The 25,557-nt window shown below is 41.1% G+C and overlaps 1 protein-coding gene and 1 long non-coding RNA gene across 6 annotated transcripts in view; one reads left to right on the forward strand and one right to left on the reverse strand.

The window, feature by feature from the left end:
* Positions 1 to 25,557, forward strand: part of TAF4B (TATA-box binding protein associated factor 4b) — a 74,002-nt gene that overhangs the window by 34,524 nt on the left and 13,921 nt on the right. For both annotated transcript variants that reach the window (XM_069004642.1, XM_069004643.1), the window contains exons 10-13: positions 4,472 to 4,641; positions 7,346 to 7,476; positions 12,795 to 12,920; positions 13,841 to 13,897. In XM_069004642.1, coding sequence (XP_068860743.1) covers positions 4,472 to 4,641; positions 7,346 to 7,476; positions 12,795 to 12,920; positions 13,841 to 13,897 — 484 coding nt within the window. The remainder of the gene's footprint in view (positions 1 to 4,471; positions 4,642 to 7,345; positions 7,477 to 12,794; positions 12,921 to 13,840; positions 13,898 to 25,557) is intronic.
* LOC138105057 (uncharacterized) lies at positions 5,717 to 10,926 on the reverse strand. Of its 4 annotated transcripts, none has more exons than XR_011148370.1 (4): positions 10,750 to 10,926; positions 9,734 to 9,838; positions 8,998 to 9,300; positions 5,717 to 6,912 (listed from the first exon to the last, which is right to left on the reverse strand). It is a non-coding gene; the product is annotated as an uncharacterized lncRNA (long non-coding RNA). The 4 variants fall into 4 exon arrangements; XR_011148369.1 differs by lacking the exon at positions 5,717 to 6,912 and having other exon boundaries at positions 7,626 to 9,131; positions 9,237 to 9,300; XR_011148368.1 differs by lacking the exon at positions 5,717 to 6,912 and adding an exon at positions 7,626 to 8,629.

Below are 25,557 nucleotides of genomic sequence, written 5' to 3' on the forward strand. Positions count from 1 at the left end.
CAGAAATTACTTTTGCAGCTATGAAGTGTGATGTTGGAACAGAGGTACAGACTCCCATGAGCATTATTAGTCTTACCACTTCTGAGCAAGTTTGACATTGCTCTTCCAAGGGAAAAAAGCAGACATGATGACACCTCTATGTTGTGACCAGTTAACTTACCATCTCTTGAAAGCTGCAGCTTTGAATGCACTGGTGTAGACAGAGAGCTGCTGCTGTTTACAGTAACATACAGTATACAGTGAACATTTAAAAACAGTGGTTGCCAGGAGTTGAAATGAAAAGCTCATGTTAAAGCAATAGGTCTGTTCAGCTGCCTCAAGGCCATATGAAATATACTTCAGAATATAATGTGGGATGTAATCTTGGGTAGTGATGTTAAAAAAAAAAAAAAAAGACCCAAAACTTTCATAAATATCGTAATAAAAAAGAGCAACTAACAAACAAACTCATACACAAAAAACCCCCACATTTTTTCTGCGATCTTCCAAATGGAATGTATTAGCTGTCTTACATGAAAAATTTGAATTCTTGAAAGTTGTTCCCTGAATTGTAAATTCTTAGTGTAGGAAAAAACCTGCTTTTACAGTGTGATCCAATAGAGATTTCTCTTCTTGCTTTTGGATTGTGATTTCCAAAGTAGCATAAGCCCATGAGAATTTAGACAGGAAATCTCTAACTCACCTTAAATTTTCTTTGTAGAGTCTCTTGTCTCTGAAGAATTTGTTTTTGGCTACACTCTCGGTGTTTCTTCTATTCACTGCTATAATTAAACTTTCTGACCTATGATACATCAGCTGCTGGTCATGTGTGAGGCAGAGAGAGGCACCAGGGCCCGCTTTCAGGTTTTGCGACGGAATTTGTTACGAGCAGAGAGTGTGTCTTGTAATGGATGTGACTGTGCATCAATGGCACTAACGAGAGTGCTCTTACTGTGCACTCTCACTGCAGCGTGTCATCGACCCTGGCTCCCTCTGCCATTGTGTGACTAGGTCAGGTTAGGATTTGAGAAAGTTCTATTCGCTAAGCTGTGCTTAATTAGCTGCAGTTTAACCTTGTCTGCTCTTTAATGGGCTGGTGTAGGTTGCTCGAGATAGGCAGTAGGAAAAGTGGTGATTTCCTGCCCCCCAAGGAAACAAACAGCAAAAAACCCAACAAAACACAAAAGCATTCCAACCTTCTAGATGTTGTTTCATCTAAGCATGGACATTGCACTGTGGCATGTTAAGGGATAGTTTGTTCTTAAAAAATCAAGATTTTTGTAATCCGATCTACATGTTTCTGTAAAGTATATGCTGGAGCACTCTGGGAAAAAAAAAAGGTCACATTTTTCATCTTCAAATTTTTGTTTTGAATTTATTCTGTTTAATAGAGTTGTTCTCCAAAGTACATGCAACTTTCTGGCTTGGCTGGAATTGTTCTGGCCTGGGTAGTTGTCAGGGATGGTGCCCAGGGGTTTGGATTCAGTGTGCCTTTCTAGTTTTTGACTCTTGGATAAAATGGAGTAGAGGGATTCAGAAGAAAAGTGCGGTCGTCAGACACCAGAGGGTGCCACAGACTCACTTTTCAGGCAGCAGAGGCAAATTCATAGATGTGAGGTGCATCTACATTGCTTGGGCTTCTCTTGCAGTAAATATTCAATATAAATGTCAAACCTGACCTCATGCAGTGTATCATTCAGAATTCTTGAGTTCTCTTTTCCACAGTCCTACTAAGCTTAAGTCACTGGAGACTTACAACAGCTGGGTGAGTTTTTCCTGTTGATTTCGGAGTGTGACATGATCAAATGCAAAAAGCATTAAAGGAAGTGGTGCAGAAAAGAGGCTTTATGGAGGGATTGCTGAAAGTGAAAGCAAGTCGATATCCATCAGGAACACCTTCATGTAACATTTTAAATTTATCACCTTATTAGAATGATTTCTATAGCTTACTGAAAGTACATGATACCTTACTTAAAATGATTGAGATTTGTTTGAACAACCAAAAAAAGAGTAGTAAAAAGTATGAACTTACCATGTTTTCTGAAACTTTCATTAATCTTTAGTGAGCACATTTCTAAGGAAATGTAGTGGCAATTTCTTTAGGTTAAGTAAAATAAGTGCAGCAGTATTTTCCTATCTTTTGTCAAAGCTAATGACTCTGAGCTTAATGCAAACATGTCTCACAGTGAAAAAACTAGAACTGGTCCTGAAGAAAAGTACAGGTAGAGATGTCTGCTTGCATATAAACTCTTGTATGCTTGTACACACTAGCAGGATTGCGTGCATGGAAATAATCAAGAAAATAGTAACCTGATAAAGGCAGGTTATAGAGAAATGAAACTTCTCTATGTAGAAAAACGGATAGATGTGTATTATAGAAGCTCATCTTTTCTTTGCTTGAGCATTTGGAGTATGTGGTCAGATTAAGAGCAAAAATTGTTTCCTGAAACTGCATGCTATGCGGTAGTACCTGGGATGCAAGCATCCTTCCTGAGATTCCATAAACAGTTCCACTGGGGTAATGTCAGGTTCCAGCACTGATAGCTTGTGATGTGTGTTCCTGGTGCTAGCTGTGCTGATTTTGTCAGCAGATCTGTGGCAGTTGCTGTGCTTCAGTGGGATTCTTGTCTCTGCCATCAGCAAAGTCTTCTCTGTAGTGGTCACTAAGAAGAGGAAACTGGAATGTACTTGTGAAGATCAGTTAGCACTCAATTATCATCCTGTGAAGCTTCATTGACACGCTTGTTGAAAGTTCAGGGTCTCTGTTAGACTGGTAGAGCATGAGTATGCACTTGGAGCTGCTCAGTTGCTGGTTGTGAATGGGTAGGAGGAGGGAAGCTGTTCTCCACTGTTGGCTTCAGCTTTGAATTGTAACTGTGGACATAGGTGTTCTGACAGTCCTGGGGTTTAACACTTTTCTTAGCATGATGGATTTGGGGCACACACCTAGCTGGGAAGCTGGTGTGGCTAGTTAGACTTAAAGAGCTGGAGCTGGTTTGAGCATCTGTTGGGTCTCCTTTTCCCTGAACACACATGCCTAGGAACTGCTAGCAATGAGGGCATACAAATGGAAGGAAGGGTGGAAGAAGACTGGACGCAGGGGTGGACTCCTTTTCTGGCCCCATCTCTTTCCAGAAGTTTGCAGAAGAATTGTGCCATAGAAACATACTGAAGCCCAAAGGAGAAAATGCATTTATATTTTAAGAAAAATATCCCAACATTTTCTTGTGTCTTTTGAGTATTGCTCAACCTGAACCCCAACTCATGTTCTAGTAACTTCAGCTTCTACCTCTAGTCAGTCAAAAGACAGCCTCCAGGAATATTTCACCTTAGAACAGGAAATTTCTGGCTAACCCCTTGTCCAAAAGTTATTTAGGCCACACAGTGTTTTCTGAAGGTGAACTTTATCAAACCTTGCCAGAGAATACTTTTCAAGAGGGGTGTGTGTGTTGGTTTTGTTTTCTTTGTTTTCCAAATAGAAGGATGTTCAGGTTGAGTGATTTCACTTACCTGTCCTAATACTGTGGACGTCTGTTTTAGATTGGTCCTAAATCCCTGAAGCCACCATTAGGGCCTTTGTCACACTATGAAGTAAAAATACTTTCTCTTGCTGATGTAAGCTTACTTGATATAACTTGAATTGTTTCACTGCCAAAGTAGCACAAAAACTTTTCCCATATAAGATTCATTCAGTATTTTAACTTAAATGATCTTCAAAAAAAGCATTAAGCTGAAGCACACAGGCTATTATAGCTCGTGTGCATGATGTTCACCCTAAATATGCAAGATTTGAGTTTTTTATATGGAACATGTAGTGCAAATCTGCTACACGAGCATCCAACTAACGGTGCCAGCTAGAGCTCTGGCATGGTGCTTCAGAAGCAGTGGCATCTTCCCTGCTGTGTACTTAAGTGTGGTAGGACTGAGCCAAAGGACAAGGTCTGGATTGGCTCTGGTGTATAATCAAGGAGTGTTTGTGTCCTCTGTTTTAAGGGAACTCGCTAAAGAAAGTGAAGATCAGGTCTGTGCTAATAAGCTTGTGCTTTAAGCTTCAGTTTGCAAGATATGCATCTTGGTTAGAAAATGGGCTTGTTTATAGTCCAGTGAGTCAACATCCAACTTCATTCCACACTTGGTTCTAGTTGGTGAATTAGTTTCAGGACAAATTTCAGACTGTAAGAGTGGTGGTTCAGGGTTAGTGGTTGTGGGAACTTTTAATCTGGGTTTACCTCAGTCCCAGGTTTCCAAGCTTGCTCAAAATATCAGTTTCATATAAAGGATTTGCATGCCTAGCAACTGAGGCATTAGCCAAATTAATGCTTCAGAGGCACTTTGCAGAAGTGTGAGAGCTTTTGGGAGCTCCCTGTCCACACCCACACCAAACATCTGTTTTATATAGGGATATGTGAATGTGGCTGCTTGTTGATAGTCGAGATTTTTTCTTTCTGTCTGTTCTGAACAAAGCATAAAATGTTGGTCTCCTCTTTTGTAGAGATGAAGATGACATAAATGATGTGACTTCTATGGCTGGAGTTAATCTCAATGAGGAGAATGCGTGCATTTTGTCAGAAAACTCTGAGCTCATTGGCACAGTGATTCACTCTTGTGCAGATGAACCGTTTCTCTCTCCAGAAGCTCTTCAGTGTAAGATCTTGAATATAGGTGAGAACAAAGCACACACAGCAGAAATTACAGATGTACTGTTCCCTTGCCTCTTTCATCAGCCAACCTCCAATCTTTGAAGAAGGACCTGGAACTATTAAGACCTACAATCTCAATTCATGTGTTTCTACCAAACAATACTGGGTTTTCACTTCCCCTTCTAGGAAACAACTGTCCTTTAAGGTTTTCTTTACATGAAAACAGTCTGAAGCACAACCAGAAAAAAAGAAACCGATGCCACTTTAACGTGTGAAAAGTGAGCAACTTTCTTACTCTTAAACCTAATGCAACACTAAACCACCCTAAAGATGCTAGTGTCAAAACACTTAAATGTGGTTTTCTATCTTGGCAGCTTCTAACTTGATGTATTACACTGTGTTAAACTTCCCTAACAGTTCTTGCACTCCTCAGCCTGTATATGTGCTCTATTGACTTAACATTAGGAAGAAGTTTCAAACTTCCAATGCACGCAGAGCAGACCTTTGTTTATGACTCCCTCCATGGAAAAAACTTCTGTTAATTTTATACAAAAGAGATGTTGAAGCTGTTTGCCTGTACAGTGAATGGTACTGTGGAATGTACGTTGAATGCCTGTGTTACAAGAACTTTCTAGTATCATTTCAGCTGTTACCTTCTGAGCAAAATAATAACTGTTGCTTAGCAATGTGGTATTATGTCAGAGCAGGGAGGCTGCATTTGTGTAGCAGCACGCTGGCTGGTCCCACTGCCTTCCACGGCAAACTTGATGTGTGTTGCTCAGCTCCTTGCTTGTGCCCTCTGCCCGGTACTTGCTGTACTGGAACACTGAGTTTTACAGCTGACCATCCAGGAAAGCCTGAAGGTGCAGTCACAATCTTGTCACAGTGGCTTAACCACGTGTTCACACACAAGTGGTTCTTAGTCCAGAGTAAGCAGGTAGGCTGTGACAAGCATGTAACTTGCAAGTGCTACCTGCAACCTTGGTGCTCCTGCCCCATCAGCCAGATGTGTCATCCCGAGCTGTAGAGGGCATAGTAAGTGCTGTGTTTCTAGTCATGAAGGGAAAATACACATCAGAACTGGTGCCTAGAAGATTTTCTCAAAATTCATGAGAGGATTAATCAGTCACTTGTGGGAAGTGGATATAAGGAAAAGTAAAGAGCTCTGCAAAAACAGGGAGAGTATTCCTAGAATAATTTGCTGGTTGTGGGTGTAAATACAATTTGTTGAAAGACAGAAAATAGAAGCCTGGCTGCTTCATAGCTAGAATGGTAGTTGTTCCAAATTAATAATAATAATAATGATAATAGCAGTAATTCATGTCATAAATGGAAAGTGCTTGTTTGCAAGGAAAGGAATACTGCCAGGGAGTAGAGCAATTCAGAAAGTGAACATGTCTGCTTTTGAACCGAGCCATTTTTGGATTAAGAAGTGGGGGGAGGGGGGAGGAGGTCTTGAGGTTTGGAGGGATTTTATTTTTATTTTGTGTTTAAGTTGATGTTTCAGTAATCTGATGGTCTAGTGAGAAGCTGCTGAGGAAGTATTGAAAGGTGCTTGAGCAAAATGAGCTTTGCACTCAGTTAAGTTACAGGCCAATGCTTACTGATCAAACGTGGAAATGTTTTGATTGTATCTGGGAAAACATTCTAGGTTCTCCCTGTCTTGTGAGATTGTCATTCATTTTCAGTTACTGTAGCGAAGGCAAATGAAATAGGTGATTAGTTTTTTTACAGTGTGCTGTTTATCCATTCTTAACACTTCACTTGGCAGTAAATAGTGAAATGGGTTTTGAAGGCATGCTGTATATTGCATCATAAAGTGTTACAGCCGCTGTAAATGCAGCGCAGGGCAAGGAGAAGTGCTTCTGACAGGTACAACGTATGAGGCATGTGGAACTGCTGCCTGCCGTGCCTACCAGGGAAAAGTCGCTGCCGCCCAGGTGTCTGGACGGAGCTGCGTGGAGTGATCGATGGTGTCAACCGCGGGAAGGCTTCTCCGTCAGCAGCCTGCAGCCCTGGGAGGGTTACAGAGGTGATGCCCAGCTCTGGGTGCAGGGCCAGCACAGCCTCGCCTGGAGCTGTCACCAGCCTCGGTCGCAGCTGCTGAAACGCGGAGAATCAGCAGCAGCCCGAGAGAAAAGGTTGAAGGTGATGGCAGGATGACCCCGGCTGCACTGGAATCTGCGCTGTCCCAGCAGCTGCCGTGGCTTGGTTGGGTCTGTCTGCCCCGTGTCGGTCAGTCGAGGCAGTTCGGAGGGGCTCGTGTGCCTCCAGTGCGCTGCAAAACCCATTCCTGCTCGTCAAATAAATGTCATGAGTTGTTAACAAGCACGGTGTCAAGCAGGGCAAAATGTAATTCTGTATTTTTTTAATTACTGGAATTAACAGAATATGGCACTAATTTCTACAGCTACCGCTTCTCCCCCTCCCTGAACATGAAGCTTGATTTGTGTTCTTATTAACTTTGTCCTATAAATGACCTTGCAAGGAGAGTGGTTCTGGAGGCTAAGTGAAACAATGTCTATATTTTCTGAAGCTCCAGGCTAAGTTTTATTAATGTAATGTCTAAGATCTTTGAAGTTGTGACTTTACCAGGAAAATCATAATCTCCAAACCTTTATTCATAATGGGTATGACTTCCAGGGGGAACAGAATACCTGCTGTGCTAATTATTTCAATTATCAGCTACTACTAAAACACGTAATGGATTTTCTCTGCTTCCACAGGTAAAAGGCATGACATTATGGAACTTAACTCTGATGTTGTGAACTTGATCTCCCACGCTACACAGGAGAGATTACGAGGGCTCCTAGAAAAACTAACTGTAATTGCTCGGCACAGAGTATCAACCCACAAGGTAAAGGAAATCATTAGCAAGTTTTGCACCAAAGTTTTCCTGCTTTGCAGCCTTGAAGGTAAACCTCTTCCAAGTGTGGGCACATCACAGGCTGCACTGGCGTTATCAGTATCTACCAAAGGCTGGTTTTAGCTGTTTCTAGCCCAGCTAATAACTGTTCCATTTGACTTGTTGCACAGGTGCTCATAGAGCCCAGCATAAGCCTAAATGCATGTGTTTCTACTCTTCCATAGCAGTGGTGGCTGTTACACAAAGTCTCTTACATGTAAATGTAAAGCTAACTTTGAATGCTTTTGATGGTGGGTTGATTTAGGGGCTTGTGTTTTCCTTATGCATTTACTGTTGGTGGAACTGCAGTATTGGCTCAGTAAAAAGCCTTGGGAAACCAAATTGATTATTTTACTTTTAGAAAGTGCTTCTTGTGAAGGCAGAGGCCCTTGTCATCTTAAGATATTTTTTTTGCCCCCATGATACCTCATATTCCCTCTTCTCCATCTTGTATTAGCTTCATTCAATATAAAGTATATTGTCTCCCATTGAGCTATGGGAAGTGATAATGTACTGGCCAAACCAGCTCTTTCTTTTTTTCTTTTGTCATTCCATAACAAGATACTAATCCTTAATTCTTTCATTGTGAAGCTGTTTTAGAAAAAATAAAAGTTTGAGGCAAATGTATTTGTAAACTCTTAGGTTCCTGTTTGTTCAGGTTTGAGTTTTTTTACAAGAACTTGACACTTAATGAAATTTAACAAGAGCAACCAACCGATGGAATAGGAGTTATTTTTGTACTGAACACTTTTTGTAGGCTTTTCAGTACTGGAGCAGCAACAGTAAAGAGCTATTTGGAAACTTCTAAGTATTTACAGTGTTGTCTGGAGCAGTTGGAGTATTCTGCTCCTTGCCAGAAGAAGATGTGATAGAAAAGAAAATCAATATAGGAAAAGTACAGTTTTTTATGAAAAGACTTTAGAAAACTGCACATGCTGTATGTGGTTTCTCCAAAGTTGGAGGTACAATTGAGCTTGTGAGCAAAAGTGAGGAGGAAGCTGAAGTCCTGAGTAACCAGTAGGACTTAGTGTCTTGCAGACATCGAGAGCAGAAGTAAATATTTTTGGACAGTAGGCTGGATAGGACTGGTTTCTTTCTCATTGAACTAAAGCAATAGAAAAACAGATAGGTTTTTGTCTGATTGAATTGCCGGAAGCAATGATAAGATTATAAGATTGCAATAAGCTGGCTTTCTTTTCCTCTTTTCTCAAAAGCAAAACAAACAAAAAAAGCAAAAGTAACTGGCACAGTAATCTTAGAGGCACAGATACCCTCTTTTGTTAGGAAGATGGTATTACTCGGCAGAGGAGTGTCCTACAGGATTACCTTTGTGAGTAACGTTGTTGTGAGAGATGCTGACAGGCTTTTAGAAATCTTAAGTTCAAGAAGAGAACACTCCAGGGTGTTGGAGTCCCGTTATGTATTAATGTAGGTATTTATACAGCCCTGTATTCCATCTCCCCCAGTGCTTACCTCCTGTTCCCTTTTCTCTCATGGCTAGTGATGAGTACCCCTGTGCCATGTGGGCTCCTTTTATGTCAGATAAATTGCCAGAGCCTTTCCAGGAGGGTCGGGTGGTTGCTCCATAAGGCTTTGTATTGACCTATCTTCATTACAAAAAGACAGTAATAGGCATAGGTATGGTAAAACCAAGGTAGCTCTGGTTAGGGTAGGAGTTGGTGTAGAAAGGCCAGTAATTCATGGGATCATACTCAGGAAACTCTTCTTCCCAATTTGCTCAGCTCATGCCTTGAAGCTTTCATCTGACAGACCGCCCTGCAGAGAGAGTGAATTGGCAGGGTAAAAGCTTCATGTCATGCCATCATGTAGGCTTGTCAACCTTTGTACTTTTTTTTGCTAAATTTAAGAAAAAACAATATAATTGGAAATCACTAACTTAATAGGGATAAAACTGTGATGGTGGTCTCTTTATGGGAAGTGGGAATAGCCTTTCAGATGGTTGTGGGCTGCTCTCTGTGATACACCTCTTGTTGCAGTGCTCGTATTAGAGCCTTTGTAAGACCGTAAAGGGAAAGGGTTCTAATGTGGGTTCCTCCCAGCATGAAACAGCTGCCATGCTCCTGTGGCTGGAGCCCCTGAGCTCATGGCTCCAAGAGGCATGGTGTGGTGCTGGGCAAAAACAACACTCCATGAAAACATTTCCCCCCATGCAGTAGCACTGAAACACCACAACACTAAACTGCATTACCTGTAGGGCCATAGGATGTGGGTGATAATGCTTCATCATGGCAGCACCGGCTACGAGTTGTGAACAGGGGTACAATGTGATGTTTCCTGTCTCAGCAATTCCCTGCTGAATGACCACAGAGAAGTTTATGGAGTAGGACAAAATATAACTGCAGGGGTTCCTCTTTTAAAACTCCTGAAATAAGCTGTCTTAAAACAGGTGATGAGCTGAAATACTGTTATGGATGCACCTATTTCTTGTCCCATATAAGCTCATGGTAGTGCACTGGGGAGCTTCTGGTTGAGAGACTTACATTGCTGGGTGGTATAGGGTCATGGATTTGTTTTAAAATGTGTAAGTATCTGGGTATTCCAAAGTGAAACAGTTCTAAACTTTGGAAAAAATAATCTTCTGGTACTATAGCTTTCTTCTTTGTCCTGTTAAAAGGATTGTGGCATGGTGGTGAATTATTATGAGCTGCTGCTTCAAAACAAGTTTGCGGGAACTCATGCCTTCTGATCAGCGAATCAGTATGATTACACAGAAGCATCTTATTTTTTAAAATACACTCTACTCACACATCTCACAACTTTGACATAATACCCTGCTGGTACACTTTGCTTACTTATACATTCTACCTACTTGTATGTACTTATACAGTTCACTTACTTATACATTTTATAACTTACAACTTCCACATATCACACTATTTATACATCTTACTTACACCTTTTACAACTTCTACATAACACAGTACTTACACATTTCACTTTCTTATCTTATACTACTTATACATGTTGCTCTACTTACACATTTTGCAACTTATCCATAATACAGTACATATACATTTTCCAACTGCTGTGCATGAGATCTCACATTGCTTGATTGGTTTCTCTATTCTGTCCATGAGCTCTGCACACACTTTTCTGATAACATGATTGGTTTTAATCTAGTACACTACAGTCCTTTTTATCTATTCCTTGCTGTCTTGGTATTTAGTTTTTCAGCTCCTTCTTTCCCAATTTAGCACAGTTTACCTTTCAGTCCTTGCTGAATTCCTGAGGGCTCTAGCAGGTGGGGCTCCTGATCCAGGCAAGCAGCATCGAGATGATGACAGCAACAAAACTCATCCAGTGATCAGCAGCCAAGTTAGTCCAGGAAATCCAAACAACAAGAGAGCAAAGGACAGAGAGCTGATATAAATCTATCCCACCTCTCCCCTCAAGACTTGAGACTTGAGCTTAAAAACCCTCTTGGGGCTGATGTGCTGCAGCTGAAGGTGGAAAGGCCAGTGAAGCTGGTGAGGGTAATTCCAGCCTCGTCCCACTCTGAGGGCTCTGGTAAAAATAACAAAAAATGGTTTGGCTGAGGCACACTATCAAGGTTCAAATACTTTACAACACAAGTTGCACTGAGAATGACTCAAGAATAGCATATGCTTTGTGGGGAGTGGTTTAAAAAAGCTTGAGCAGTGATAGAAGAGGGGGGAAAAGGTTTATTGGACTTTATGCAGAGCCACAGACGCTGCTTGGGAAAATCTCTGGTTGCAGCATATGGTGTGTTTTGAGCCACAGTTGGTAATACAAGACGATGAGGTGGCTGTTTGAAAAGGACCAAGCATAATACCAGAAAAGGGATTGATTTCATGCTCTGACTCAGTTGTGAAAATTCAGAGACAACAGTGCCCCACAAAAAAACTTCTACTTTCCTTCCATCTTTTCATAGTGCACAACTGGGTGTGGGAAGAAGAGTCTGAGTATAGTATCCTTGAAAACTAAGAACTGAGCAACTGAAGTCCATACACTTAGCATAGAACCTTGCCTAAAATACAGCTGTAAAATATCCTGTGCTTACTTCAGAATAGTTGTGTGTCAGAGTTGTTTCATTGCAGTATGAGATTGGGGTAGGGTAGAATGAAGAGTTGCTGAAAGTACATAGTGTGTTTGGCTGATAAGAGCCCCAGGATAGATTTCTCAGGAAAAGAAAAAAGAGTCCACAAAGTAGCAGAGAAAGAAGACAACTGTAGGACGTGCACTAAAATATGGTACAACCAGGTGGCACAGACATGCCTCATCTGGAATGGGCTCCTTGTCTTGTGTTGCCTAAATGCCCTCTGGCCAATGCATGGCTCAAGAAGCCTGTCTTTGGAAGAGCAGAGTAGTAAAACCAAGCTTTTCATTGCCAGTTGACCACATTTTGGATCTTTCCTTTCTCTGCCTTTCTGAGCTAAAGTAAATGTCAACTCAGGCTTTCCAGTGGGGGCAAAAGTAGAACGTAAAATAAACTACTGATTGCTGTTCTTTAGACCAAAAGGACCTCAGTCCTGTTTCAATGCCTGTGTGTCCAGAGATAGTTGGAATTGGACATTAGTATTCCCTGGCCCAGCTTTGTACAGGTGGCTGGACCAGATGACTTCCCCAGGTTACTTTTCAACTATTCTGTGACTTGAAAGCATTCACTGAGGCAAAGATACGTGTTCTTAAAGCTATAATAAACTGTGTATAATATATTTCACCTTCTTCACCCCTAAGATTCATTATAACTGGTTCTAAACCACCCCTCCAATACATAAAACTTCTTTTTGGAAATACCATGTGATGCTTGTTTCAACTGATGCATTAAATGGCCAAAACTAGAACACAAAACACTGAAACTTAAAATGTCAAATTCTACTTTTCTTTTTCTCTTCAAAGGAGAAAAGATATTATGCCCTGCTGCTTTACAATTCTTTTTTTTTTTTTTTCCCCAACATGTTTACTGGATATGAGGTTGCTGGTTTAAAACAAATTTTCAGTCTTTAGTCTAAGGTTAGGGAAGACTTCTGTTATTGTAGTCAGTATAGACTGGATGTTGTTAATGTCATTTTTTCAATAACCTCTTACTAGTCACAGACACGTGAAAGCACGCTTCGGTGGGGAGGAGATGACTAAATGACTACCTACCACCTGAAGCCTTTCTAAAACAGCCTATGCTTTCCAGCTTAGAAAAATAGTGTTCTTTTCAGATTGTTCCCATTAGGTTTATTAGCTCTAGTGGTAGATGTAAAAGCCTGGTTGTCTATAACAAACTTTTTTTTTCCCAGGGGAGTGATACGTATATTGTATGTAGTGACACCAGAGCACAACTGAGATTTCTTGAAAAGCTTGATCACCTAGAAAAGCAGAGAAAAGATGAAGAGGAACGTGAAATGTTTCTTCGAGCAGCCAAGGTAAGGCTCTGGCTTTCCAAGGAAGTAGTCATGTCCCCTAGATTGGTGAACATCTTCAGGTTTCTCCTACTGCTTTCAATGTAGTAACCATTAACCTTGTCACTGAAAATCTGTAATGTTTAGGACAATTGAGGCTATACAGAAAAGGATTTAACCTATTTACATTTTAAAAAAAGTCCACAAGAGTTCTTTGAAATGTGTGGTGGGGTGAACTCCCGAAGTAAAAAGCTACAGATGTCCTTCCTGGATCTCTTTTTGCCTCTGAAACAGAAGCCTGGTGAAATCCACCACCCTTGCAGGTGAATCTGTTTCCTGTAGTCAAGTTCAGAAGGCTAGCCTTGGAGCTGGTACCACAGCATCCATGAACCCCTGATGGAGCTGTTGCTAGTACAAAATAAGTTTCTTCTCTCTTCCCTCACCTCAAGAAGAGGAAAAAAAATGACAGTAGATGTTGCTTCATCAGCTGAGACTTGACCATCTTCTGTTTATTCTTTTCTTTTGTTTTTGTTTCAAGCCAAATTCTGGAGCCACTTGGGTAGAAGCCTAATCTAGAGTTGAAAGAACTGTGTTGTGCTTGCATGAATACAACTGCCTTTCTTTCCTATACTTCCTGTCCTTTTTAAGCGCCTGCTGCTGACATGAACAACATCATGCCTAGACTGGACCTGACTGACAGTGTTAGCATCATTTTCAGCTTAATCTTGCCTCAGGCTAGAGCAGAGGCAGCCGGCCCAGATGAGGAGGGGTGTGCACGTATGTGTGTGGAGGGGGATGGAAGCCAGTCTGGATTGAGGCATTCACCCCTGGAGCTAAATCTTTCAATCACCAGAGAAAACTGTCATTTATTAAATATTTAACAGCTAGGATGGTGTTTGGATGCCAGTAATTTCTTTTCAATCTTTTTCCTCTTCCTTTGGTAGAGCCGTTTCAATAAAGAAGATCCAGAGCAACTGCGGTTAAAGCAGAAAGCGAAAGAGGTAGGACTTCCCAGTTACCATGCTTGCCTTTGTGTGTTGAGAGAAGGTTGGCAGCCCTGTCCTGGCAATTAGGTCAGGGTTTATTTTGCTGCTGCATACCATTTGCAGAGGCCTTGGGGAAGGACAGGAACTGCCACAGGCAAGGGCAGTGCTTCAAATGAGGTCAATGAATTATGAGCTCTCTTTTTTTAACATTTTATTTTTGCAGTTTCAGTCCTGTCTAGAAACAGTCCTTTGTAAACTGCAGCAGTACACTTGGTAGGAATATAATGTGGGATTAGAAAAAAAAAAAAAAAGAAACTTTGAGATTTAGCATCTGGGACTGTACAATAGGCTACATTTTTCCAGGGTAATTGTTCGTTTTGTAAATCTGATACTGCTTATAATTCTTTGGCTGGGAGGCGGTACTGGGATTTAGTTTTAAATGGAAAATGCCTCTGGCTTTTAATTTTCTGGGCCCAGCAGTTTTCTGTTCTGGAATGGAGCCCTTGTTTCACACAGTTCATGTTTAGCTGCAGGGGTTTTAGTTTATAGCTTAGACTGGTTAAGCTTTTACTCCCAGAGGCCTCTGCATAGCAACTGTAGAAATCAACAAATAAGTTCATTTATGTCTGCAGCCTCCTCTCAGTAGCTGACTTTTTACATTTCCCAATATCCATTTCCTGACTTTTCTAGCCTGAGAGAAAAAAGCTCCACTAATTGGAGCTTATTTTAATTGAGCCTTAATATTGGATCTCACTGGAGTTGCCCCCAGAGCTACTGGGAACAGAATGAAATGAAAGTACCTAAGGTTGAAGATGTGTGTGCGTGTGTATGTGTGTGTGAAATTTTTCACTTGACCTACAGATTCTTTTCCCTGCTGAATAAATCATCAAGCCTGTTCACATTTCTGATTAAGGATCTGACAGCAGACGATAATAAAGACAATTGAGGTGTGAGACGTGTGATACAGAGCTGAAGAAATTGGTTTCTATAGTTACTTGACTGATTTCATGCAATTTTTAAGGATCTTTGTGCTAAATGAGAGTGATTTTCTGAGCAACCTTTTTCCTTAACTGTGCCTCTTGAACTATGAAATTTGTTGTTGCTTAACATTGCTGCACTTGGCTCCTAGGTGCCAGCAGCAGCAGCAGCAGGTTATTTATGAATGCTTTAAAGGCCCTTTTTGTTTGGATTAATGTAGGGGCCCAGGCAAAACAAATGGAAATCCAGTAAAATAGCATTCGAATCAATGCTCTGGATCTGTACCATAGTAGAGGAAATTTGTAAAATGAGAGAGAAGAAACTTGCTTTACTATCTATCTTTTAATTCTTTGTTTCTGCTTACAACTCTTTCTTCATTCCTACAATCTGTGAGTACAAAGTTGCCCTAAAGCCCTTCCCAGTTTGCCTGTAGTGCCACCAGGATCAACAATCAGTGGGTGATGCTAATCTGTCTTGTTTTGTAGGTGACTTTACCTCTGCATCATCTGATCGTTTCTAAATGTACTTTCTTTTAATAAAGACTGCAGAGTAATTCATTTATGCAGCTTCTTTTCTCTTGTTTTCTGAACAATAATGTGTAAGATCATGAAAAATATTCTGTGGTTTACATATTTAGAACACAAAGAAGGTTAGGTTAGATTCACTGATATTGTTCATGAGATCTCTTATAAAAAGTGGCATAGTGGTATACAAAAAAGAGCCAACAGAGCAGAGAAGGCATCTAAGTGTAGTGCTTGGTGTTCTAATATGTCTTTAGTTCCCCTCCTTCAGTGCATCTCACCTTGTGCCACACTAACACAACCTGCATCACTCTTTGTCCTGCACGTTTCTCCACGCTGTGCTGCTCCCAGAGGGACAGTCTCCAACTGCTCCACCAAAAGAAGAGGAGGCAGATGTGCCTCTTGGGGCAACACAGATATTTGTGTTGGTATTCACTTGCCCTCTGTCCTGCTGCTTTGTTCACTAGAGAATAAGGCAGCCAGAAGCTTCTCCAAGCTTCACATGGAGAGTGAGGATGCCCACCTTCTGTGCCAGTGGTGCTTTCTCGTCTGAGACCATCTTGAGATTGAGTGGAAATGAGAGCATGTGCAGCTGGAAAAATTTAGCACTTTATTGAGTTTGGAGAAAAAATGGTCTGCACACATTTGCACTGAAAAAATGGAAGCATGAATAGGACTGGAATAAGAGCAAAATAAAAATCAACAAATATCCCAAGACTAAAACTGGTAACCCAGAAGCATGGTGTACACTGGGATGGAGGCTTGAAATGGCTTGTCTATCTGTCTTATCATGTTGTGGTTCTAGTCTGCTCCTAAGGAACCAAATTTGGAAACTTTGATACCTCTGTCAGCTGGAATCAGATCCTTTCCAGGTCACTCCAGTCAAGTATCTGCTGGAAAGCCTGGTCTGATTGTCTGCTTATAGTTCTTTAAGAATGAATATGGACCTGCCTTCCTCAAAGCTGTCTTGTCTATGTTGATGGTGACGCCCCGGGAGAAGGGAGAGGGTGTGGGGTAATGGCACTGTAGCATGTTCTAAAGCAAAGTTTCCCAAAACACAGGGTGTACATCCTGATAATGAATACTTATAAATGCAGGATGTGCTGTCATCCAGTAGCTGGAAGCAACATTTTAACATTGCTGGAAGTACATCCAGAGACTCTGCAGTGGATTCTTTCATCCAAAAGGCTATACATAATTGCTGTGACCTTTTCATCCCTTTTTGCATGACCTATTGCCTCAAACTTCCCCTATGCTAAGTCGTTTACTTTCCTATATTCATAGCCTATGTAGCTTGCCATGAATTAAGTCTGTATTTACTTCCCTCCTTCACCTGTTTCAGCAGATTTTAATGCCCATGGAAAGTGCACATTCCTTCTGAGACAGCTGCAAGGCTTGCCCCAAGCTGCTGCTTTGTGCACTCAAGAATTTTGTCCTTGCTCTCCTCATGGACCAGCTCTTTGTGCAGTGGCATTCCTGCAGTCTGGGTAAATTACCCCTGTTTTTCATTCTGCCTTATCTGCCTCTTTAAACTGAGAGGATAGAGTCCTCTCATTGTCCCTGATGTTTGCACTATTAAACCATACCTCTTTTTAGGTGGTTTCTGCTATTTCCTGTTCTACGTGCTACAATGCTTCCAGTTACAAAGAAAATGTTCAATGTGATTCTTGTTGCTGTGTCTGTGGCTTCATCCCCTTTTCTGAAATGAGCTTTCCTAAACTGAGTAGGTGTAGGATACTGTCAAATGTGCAAGCCGGCCATATGAACAGTGCATCCCAGAAGACCTGTAAAAATGTCAGTATTAAGCAGTGTGTACTATAATTTTAAATATAGGCTCTGATCCTTAGAATCATTTAGGTTGGAAAAGACCTCTAAGATCATCGAGTCCAGCTGTTAACCCAGCACTGCCAAGTCTTGGACCATCACTAAACCTTGTCCCTAAGTGCCACATCTAAACGTTTTTTAAATATCTCCAAGGATGGTGACTCAGCTACTTCCTAGGGCAGCCTGTTCTAATCCTTGACAACCCTTTTGGTGAAGGAAATTTTCCTAATTTCTTTGTACTTCTGTCCATCCTCTTCAAAAGTGAGTGTGCTTTTGTAGTATGGCTTCAGGAAGCTTAAGGCTGAGCCTGGGCAAACCTTTCAGAATGTATCTGGGCAAGATTGCTGCTTGGGGTTGAGCAGGTGAACAGGTATTTTACTGAGAGCATCTTTGCTTATTTCCATAGTAGCCACCTTTATCCCTGCTCTTACCTTGTGTCACTTGTGAGTGGATAAAGGGGAGCAGCAGCATCTTGAGTTAGGGGAAGGAGTGTGTGGCACAAGCACCTGATGGACAGCAGATCTGCCTGCCCCATTCCTTGCTCTCTCAGCAGCTCTTCACTTGTGACTGCACACATCTTCCCACTCCCTTGTTCCAGCCTGCTTGACGCACTCGTGCATTTTTTTGACACAGATGCAAGACGGCGGTAGATGAGATGCTGAGAAAATTCAATACCTTTAGTATCAACTGACTGGGAGGAAAATAGCAAACCCTATGGTTTCTGTAGAGATAAAACAGCCCCTATTGAAAACATCAAACAAAGAGCCAGCACGATTCCAGTGCGTTCTGGGTTTCACGTAGTAATGACTGAAATTTTAGTTGTTCTGTAGTGTTTTTTCAACAGTTATCATCTTTCCCTGTTTCATATAACCTCCTAACTCCTGTATTTCCTCTCACATCTCAGGTAGCAAGTCACTGTAACTTGATTCTTCACTGCTTGCCCTACCGCCTCCAACTCACATTTTCAAGCTGTTTGTTTCCTTGTTCCTCTTGTGCTGCTTCTCTGTGTAGTCTTCTGGACCCAGTAGTTCAAATTATTTAAGACCACTCTTGTGGCAGGGCAGAAGTTAATCAGAATCTCTCAAAAAAGCAAGCACAGGATGCTGCAATCTAAACAAGACCTCCTTGTGGTCAGTTGGCTTTTTTTATGAGCCTTCAGTGACATCCTAAGAGCTTCTGCTTAATTACCTGATTTATATCATCTTTATTGTTCTGTAGTGTTTCTTACCTGCTTCTGCATGTTTTGAGAAACAAAAAAAACTCCCATGATTATGAAAGAGACATAAATTTTGTTAGCGGCAATGTAGCCTTGCAGATTAAAAAGGGCTATCATCAGAGATTTGGTGTGTTACAAGTCTTGAAGAAAGTCAGGAATGGAAATTCCACAAAGTGTTATATTATTGGGTGAGCTAAAAAGCGAACCAAATGCCTCTTTGTGACACTCATGTTGATGTTCTGAAGGAATGTAAGAAAAGAGCAGCCGAGACACTGCATTGAATATCCTAAAACCATCTGGCTGAAAGATGATAACAGCTACCTTTAGTGAAAAACATTCCCCCCCCCCCCAAAAATCCATTAACTCTGTTCCTGCATTCACAAATAGCCTTTTCTCAGTTTGTCTGAGAGACAGAGAATGGACATAGAACCAGTTGTAAGTACGGCCCTAGATCAGAAACTTGCTAACAGAGGAAATTTTAGGGCTGAAAGTACAAAAAGAAAATGATAATGAAGATCTGGAGAGTTCTCTGCCAAGAAGTGTTGGGTGGACTGCATGATGAGATAGAGAAACCTGCCTGCTGATGGTCATTGAACAGTCTTCTCCCAAGTGATAGCATCCAAAACAAAACCTTATTGTGGATAAGGATAACAAAATTATTAAGGTTATTGTGGATAAGGATAACGAAATATTACTGTGGAATAGGTTGCCTTGGAGTGTGGTGCTGTAGCCTATTTCTTGTCCTTGCAGCAAAATTAGCCCAGGCAGTGTCTGAAAGCACATGATGCCAGACACCTAAGAACTGCCCTGGGCCTCCAAGTAAGGCAAGATGATGGGACTGCACAGGGGAATGCATGCTCCAAGTGTCCTAGAAAACACAGAAATGTATCAATAATGTTAAACAAAAAAAAAAAGGTAAAAGGCAATACACACTCCAACACACAGGATATGCTTAGCAAGAGTGGGCAAAATAAGGAATCAGGAAGTCATGGTGCCCTGAATTTTTTCCTTGTGTGGAGTTAATTATACATTAGGAAATGTCAAATATCAACTGAAGGATTTTTTTCCCCTCCTCCTATGGGTAGATTACTTTGTGGCTATCCTGGAAAAATGTTTTGTTGTTCTCCAAAGCATTTTATTGCACCCTTTTGGACAGACAAAGCACCTGCTCTTGGGGGACACAGCCCCTGTAGGGCCTGTTCTGCCACTGAAGCAGGTCTGGTGAATATTAACCTGAAAGAAACCTACAGTATTACACACAGCTCCATTATAAGTCAGGACTGCCTTTCCAACCAGTGCATGCTATTCTGCCTTTATGCTGTTAAATCTAAATTACAACAGAGGGAAAAGTCAGTGGAAACTAATTGTATGGCTAATTAAAACAGTTTGAAAGGAAGCAATTGCAAGAAGAGAAATTGCATTATAGGCAAGAGGAGACTATGGTAAATGTTTAAATATGCAGCCTCCAAGTGTCAGTTTTCCTCAGAGAATGTCCCCCATATGAGAAGTCTGCTATTCAGCTGCATTCAACCTGTAGGGCAGAAAATTTTGTATAGGAAAGGTAAAGGCTGGAGGCAGTAATGCTCATTGGGCTTTATGACAACCAGTGTGAGAGGCTTGGGATTGAAAGCAGATTTTTAAGGTTTAATTTTCATTTTCTTCTCAAGTTCCTTAAAATGCTTAAAGGGAGTGTGAAAAAAATTGCAGTTCTTTCTTCCAAAGACAATGAAGGGAGAAGTGACTGAGAGCAGTAGACAACTTTCAAAGTACTAAACAGAGGACACAATGAAACCCAGTGAAACCTTGCTTGAAAAAGCTGGTCAGAAAACAAGAATGGAAAGAAAAAAGAGAAAAGTCATTTCGGTGGGATAAGTGGCCCCACTAAAAAGGTACCTCAGTACTTAGTTCTTTAAAAATACACAGTAAAGGGAAATAAAAGCCTCAGATAGGTCTTGAGGTTTTTTTTTCACAGATGCGAGCTAGAAAAAGGTAGACATTGAAATTTGGTCACAGTTTCTTTGACTTACTTTGAATTTTACTATTTGTTAATTTATTGTTTAGTTTCTTTATTGTGGAAGCTGATAGAATTGGGAGCTTCTTCCTCTTTTGTATGCCTATATTCCTTTCTTTTTTTTTCCCCTCCGCAAGTCTTATACAAATTCTTGTTCATCTACTTTAGTGCTTTTATTACTCCTGATGTACTTACTGCTGGATAGCACACATAACCCTTAGGCATACATTAAGTTGTCTTCAGCCTTCCCTGGTTTCCTTTTCTGCCAGTTCTTCTGTTAGTTTAAATATTTATTTAATCTGTCCTATACTCTATCTGCCTGTAATGTCATATGTGGAGACATCCTCACTTCTTAATATTAAACTCAGTATATATATAGAGTACATATACTTTTAAGTCTTTCCCTTGTATTAATTATAACCAAGTCCAGGATTGTGGTGTTTAGCCACATCTGTCTTGCCAGCATTTCTTCTGAGCTCATTTACATCCATGGGGCTGTATTTATTTGTTATTGCATTGCCAAGACAATTTCTTGGCTTTTTTTTTCCCTAAGCATAAGTTCCTAGCATTCAAATGAAGAGAGATTTCTTTTCCCTACTCCTCAGATTTGTTTCATAGTACTTTGTATATTGAAGTGCCTGCAGAACAGACAGTGGTATGAATTTCTCGTGCCAGCACAATGCTGGCATGTCATCTGCTGGACAAGGGCCACCTGTCTGGCTTTTCTTTAACCTCAGTCCCATTACTGCTCTGTGAGCCCTGGCTAAGGCAGGTGGTCTCATCTCTACCTGTAGAAAAACCTTCCCTGGTAAAACATTTTTTTGAGGACTAAATGTCTTTAAGTAAATGTTGCATGTACTTTGTCTTCTATGAAAGTTTATACCAAATACCTGAATCCTGTGCTGGGTACTTTGTGACCAGACACGAAGGCTTTCGTTTACACCTTTTCCAAGGTGAACTGGTATTCAACTGGGTAACACTCTTTTTCCCTCAGCTTTGATAATACAGCCACCCTTTGCTGTACACATCATGGATTAGCTGCTGTGAATTAGTTGACTTTATTTGTAGCAGTGTATACTTTTCATCAGTTGTGTTTAAGGGACTCTTCTTCCTTAGGGAAAACCTTGAGATTTGCATAACTTGCATTATTGAGGCTCTGAGAAGGCAGGCAACCACATTATCATGTACTGTGTAACCAAAAGAGTTTAAAACCAATCTGCAGTATTGCTTTAAGTAAAAGTTTCAGCATCTCATAGCTGAAGCATTTCTTGTCTTCTTATACAACTTGAAATTTATTTTTTAATATTAAAGTGCCTCAAAAATGTCGTTGGTGTAACAGTAAAAATAGATTTTGCGTATTTTCTGAAATGTGGGGTATGAGACGTGAGAGAATTTCTGTGAGCGGGAAAAGAAATATTTTTCTCAGAGGATTGAGTGAAGAACAGAGAGGTCAATTTTGAAACCTTTCATTTTGTGTGATTACAGCCATGCTGCAAATGCCATTTCACTATAAGGAAGGACTTTAAAACATACCCTATTTCCTGATTTCTGCTGCAGGTCAGATTAACTAAAATGGTTATTGTGTCACCCTAGAGATTCTTGCTTGCTGCAAGACCAGACTTTAAACCCTATTTTTATTATTAAAAAGGCCAGCAGCAACAAAGACTATTTTACAAGTTCTGAGACGTTTTCGTAGCAATTTGATCTTTATACACAGGGTTTTAGAACTCCTTGTACTGCAATTCTTAGCATATGTGAAAATCGGATGGGGAGGAAAAGAAGCATGAACATTCATTTGCCACTTGCCTGGAAGCCATCCCCTCTTAATGCCCTTCTTGGGGAACAAATTTTGAATGGAGCATGTGTTGGGTTCTTGTGTTGTGATGGAACAGCAGCATCTTTCAGCAGATGAAGTAGGTCAGGTTGAGGGGCAGCCTGCTAGTTTGGGGGTCTGATGTATGGTGCAACTTCCCCCTGCTCCTCTGGAGTTGCCATCACACACTTCTGTCTTCAAGGAAAAATATTAATCTGTTGTCAAGATAAGTTTGATGGTATGATTTCACCTGGGTGTGACAGTTTCTCTTTGTATCCTATTGTACTCAGACATCCATGTTAATAAAACTGACCTCTGAAAGGGAAACTATGCAGCTTCTCTGTGTTATATTTTAATAAAGTGTATATACTACTTTCACTGTCCCTTGCTGCAGTGATCTTTCTTCCCTAACTTACATGCTACAAAACTAACTGTTAAAGAAAGATTTGACTCCACATAGTCACCTCTTGCTCTGCCCTAATCTCGTTTAGGAAAATCTGGCAGTAGTTAGCTAGCCAGTATCCTCGGGTATCCCTTGACATTATCTGGCTGTCTTCTCTTTATCCTGTGCTTTTAACTGCTCACACAATGTTTAGACATTTAATCTGCAATTTTTAATGGAACAAAACTTGATGAAAAGATGATTTTGCTGGCTTCAGCAGGGTAATTTGGATGCCTGCCCATATCGCTTAATGGGGATCTGTTGAGTCCATTATAGAAATTGAATGTTTAAATTCATTTGTCTTAATTATGTTCTCAGAAAAATCCCCAAGATGTGTAGAATGCAACAAGACTATGAGGTTTTTTTTTCTTTTGCTCCAAACCCCTGGTGAGATTCTGAATGATTTGAAAAATCCTTTGACTAGCTAGGAGGTGGAAAATGTATTGGAGAGAGCAGATGTTGGTAATGACGTGTGATTCCGGCATTGTCTTGAGAACTGCCTGGTCAGAGATGCATCAATTCTGCTTCTGGAAAGCACATCTTTTTCATACAGTGCCCCAAGTGTCATCCTCTCCTTTGTTATTGGTAGGCTCTCTGCCAGCACTGCCCTCCAGCAGCAGTGCTCCCTCCTGCAGTGTGTCTGTGCCAGCAGCACGCTTGGTCCGCTTGAATTCCGTGGGGTAAATGGTGATGGTGCCAAGGCACTGCCCAGTCCTCAACCAGAGCAGCACCCTGGTGTTCCACCAGGAGAGCCCCAACCTGCCCAGTCCCCTCCAGCCCATGCTGATGCCAACCCCAAACCCTCTTGGTGTGTAATTCATAGCTGTGCCTCTTGTCCTCCCACTTGACCATGGCTGCCCATCAACAGCAGCTGTAAAAAGGAGAGAGGGGCTTATTTCAGTTCTGCTTCAAGCCAGAGGTGTTCAGCAGCCACATCTTTTTGGCAAGTCTAACTGCAGTGAAGCTGGTTGCTGTGTGTTTTGTAGGGTGTTATTTTTGAGAGAGGAGGGGGATGTGTTTCTAGTGATTCCCAGAGATGGAAGCACAAGGCTAGACTAATAAAGGCTTCTGTTTTGTTTTGCTTTGTCTTAAGTTTAATAGTTTTAAAAGTCCTTTTACTTTAAGTGTAATGGTTCTAAAATTAAAGCAAATCACCTTTCCCCTTCTGGTTTTCTTTTTCACTGGAGCCTTTAGGAATTTAATCTTTCCCCATGGGGGTGCTGTGTGCATGGCATGTTGCAATGCCCCTTCTCATGGGAGGAAGACTCTGGTGTACATGTGACCATCGTGATGGCTGAGCTACACTGCTGGCAGGAAGGAGTACTTCACTTCTGCAGGGATTCTCCATGGCTGCCTGTAGGGAGGGGTGGCTCCAGGTGTTGGAGGCCTGGGCAGCTGAGGCTGGAAGTCACCACCTGCCTCTGCCAAAAAATCTCAGCATTTTATTGCTGAGATTTAATGCTTATTCTGAGCATTTTATTGCTCCTGCTTAAGTAGTTTCTAAGCCTCAATCTTTCATAGTTTGTGAAGTTTCAAGTTATTTTTTTGATTAAGTTTCACTCTTCCCCGTCTCTGATTGGCTGCAGTGTATTCCTGAATATAAAGATAAATTTTCAAGACTGAGATTAGAGGAAAGTGTATCTTGAACATTTTATGCAAGTAGGCTGGCTGGAGTTAACCTCAGACAATTGCAAAATACTAGTAGTTTGAAAGTTTATAGTCTGTAAAGTATTCTTGAGAGCAATACTGTACGCTTGGAAAAAACCAAGCTGAGTGAATTGAGTGAATTTTGATAAATAAGGTTTTAAGTGTTTACACTGCACACAAAAGCAAGCACAGTGTGTGTGGTAAGTGAATGATGGTATCTGGCAATGAAGAAGTAGTACTGTGTTTCTACAACAAAAGCCTACATAGGGTGATCAAAGCTGACTTGCAAATAGTATTGTTTTTCAAACTGAAACATTTGTCTCAGCCTTAAAAAAAAAAAAGAAAAACAAAACCCAACAAACCCCCCCAAAAGCTCTGTTCTCCACATATTTGTTAAAATCTTGCTTTCCCTGAATTCTGCTGAAAAACCGTGAGCATGTGAATAGTTTGAGTCTTCCAGGGAACATTGTCACATTGTCCTTTTAGGAATCTTGCCCTGAAATGCTGGATTTTTAAATAGCCTAGTCGCTGCAGTACTTGATGTGAAGCTGCCACCATCACTAAAGTCTATCTATATAAAGTAAAATAAGGCTTGTAGCAACACCCACCCAGAAACCACCCAGCCAAAAGCTCTCTTCCCCAAAACACTCCCCCTGAACCCCAAAGTATTTCTTTGTTGTGATTCATCTTTATGTAAGTGGTAGCAAGTGAGGGACTTACACCATGTGGGTGCTGCAAGCTCAGTTGTTATCAGCTGCTCTTCTCCTCTCCAAGTGAGATCTCTGAGAGCTGAAAAGCAAGCAAAATCATGGAGTGTTGCAAGCTTGGTAAGCAAGATACCTGTATTACTGGGTGAGGAAGTCCAAGTAATTCATTGGGTTTATGATGGGGGAGGGGAGGAGATTTGGATGCTTTCCTACCCATGGTAGGGTTGTACTGTAATTTTTTTAAGACGTGCACACACATCCATGCAGAGAATCCCCATTTGAACAATCTTCTAGGTCCTGGGAATAGGGAAAGCATATTATATAGTATATATAATACATGTATATATATAGTGTAGATATAGTACAGCTAAGGAGCTATACTAGTTGCAGGTCAAATCATCCAAGGGTGGACATCAAACCAGAGGTTTATGTTTGGAAAACTCCTTCTCCACCCATGCTCCAAGTTGGACAGCTGGTGGATCTGGAAGCAGTGTGGTTGTATTAGCGAAGTGGCTG

Source organism: Aphelocoma coerulescens, chromosome 2 (genome assembly GCF_041296385.1).
Source record: "Aphelocoma coerulescens isolate FSJ_1873_10779 chromosome 2, UR_Acoe_1.0, whole genome shotgun sequence".
In the NCBI taxonomy this organism is placed as follows: Eukaryota; Metazoa; Chordata; class Aves; order Passeriformes; family Corvidae; genus Aphelocoma; species Aphelocoma coerulescens.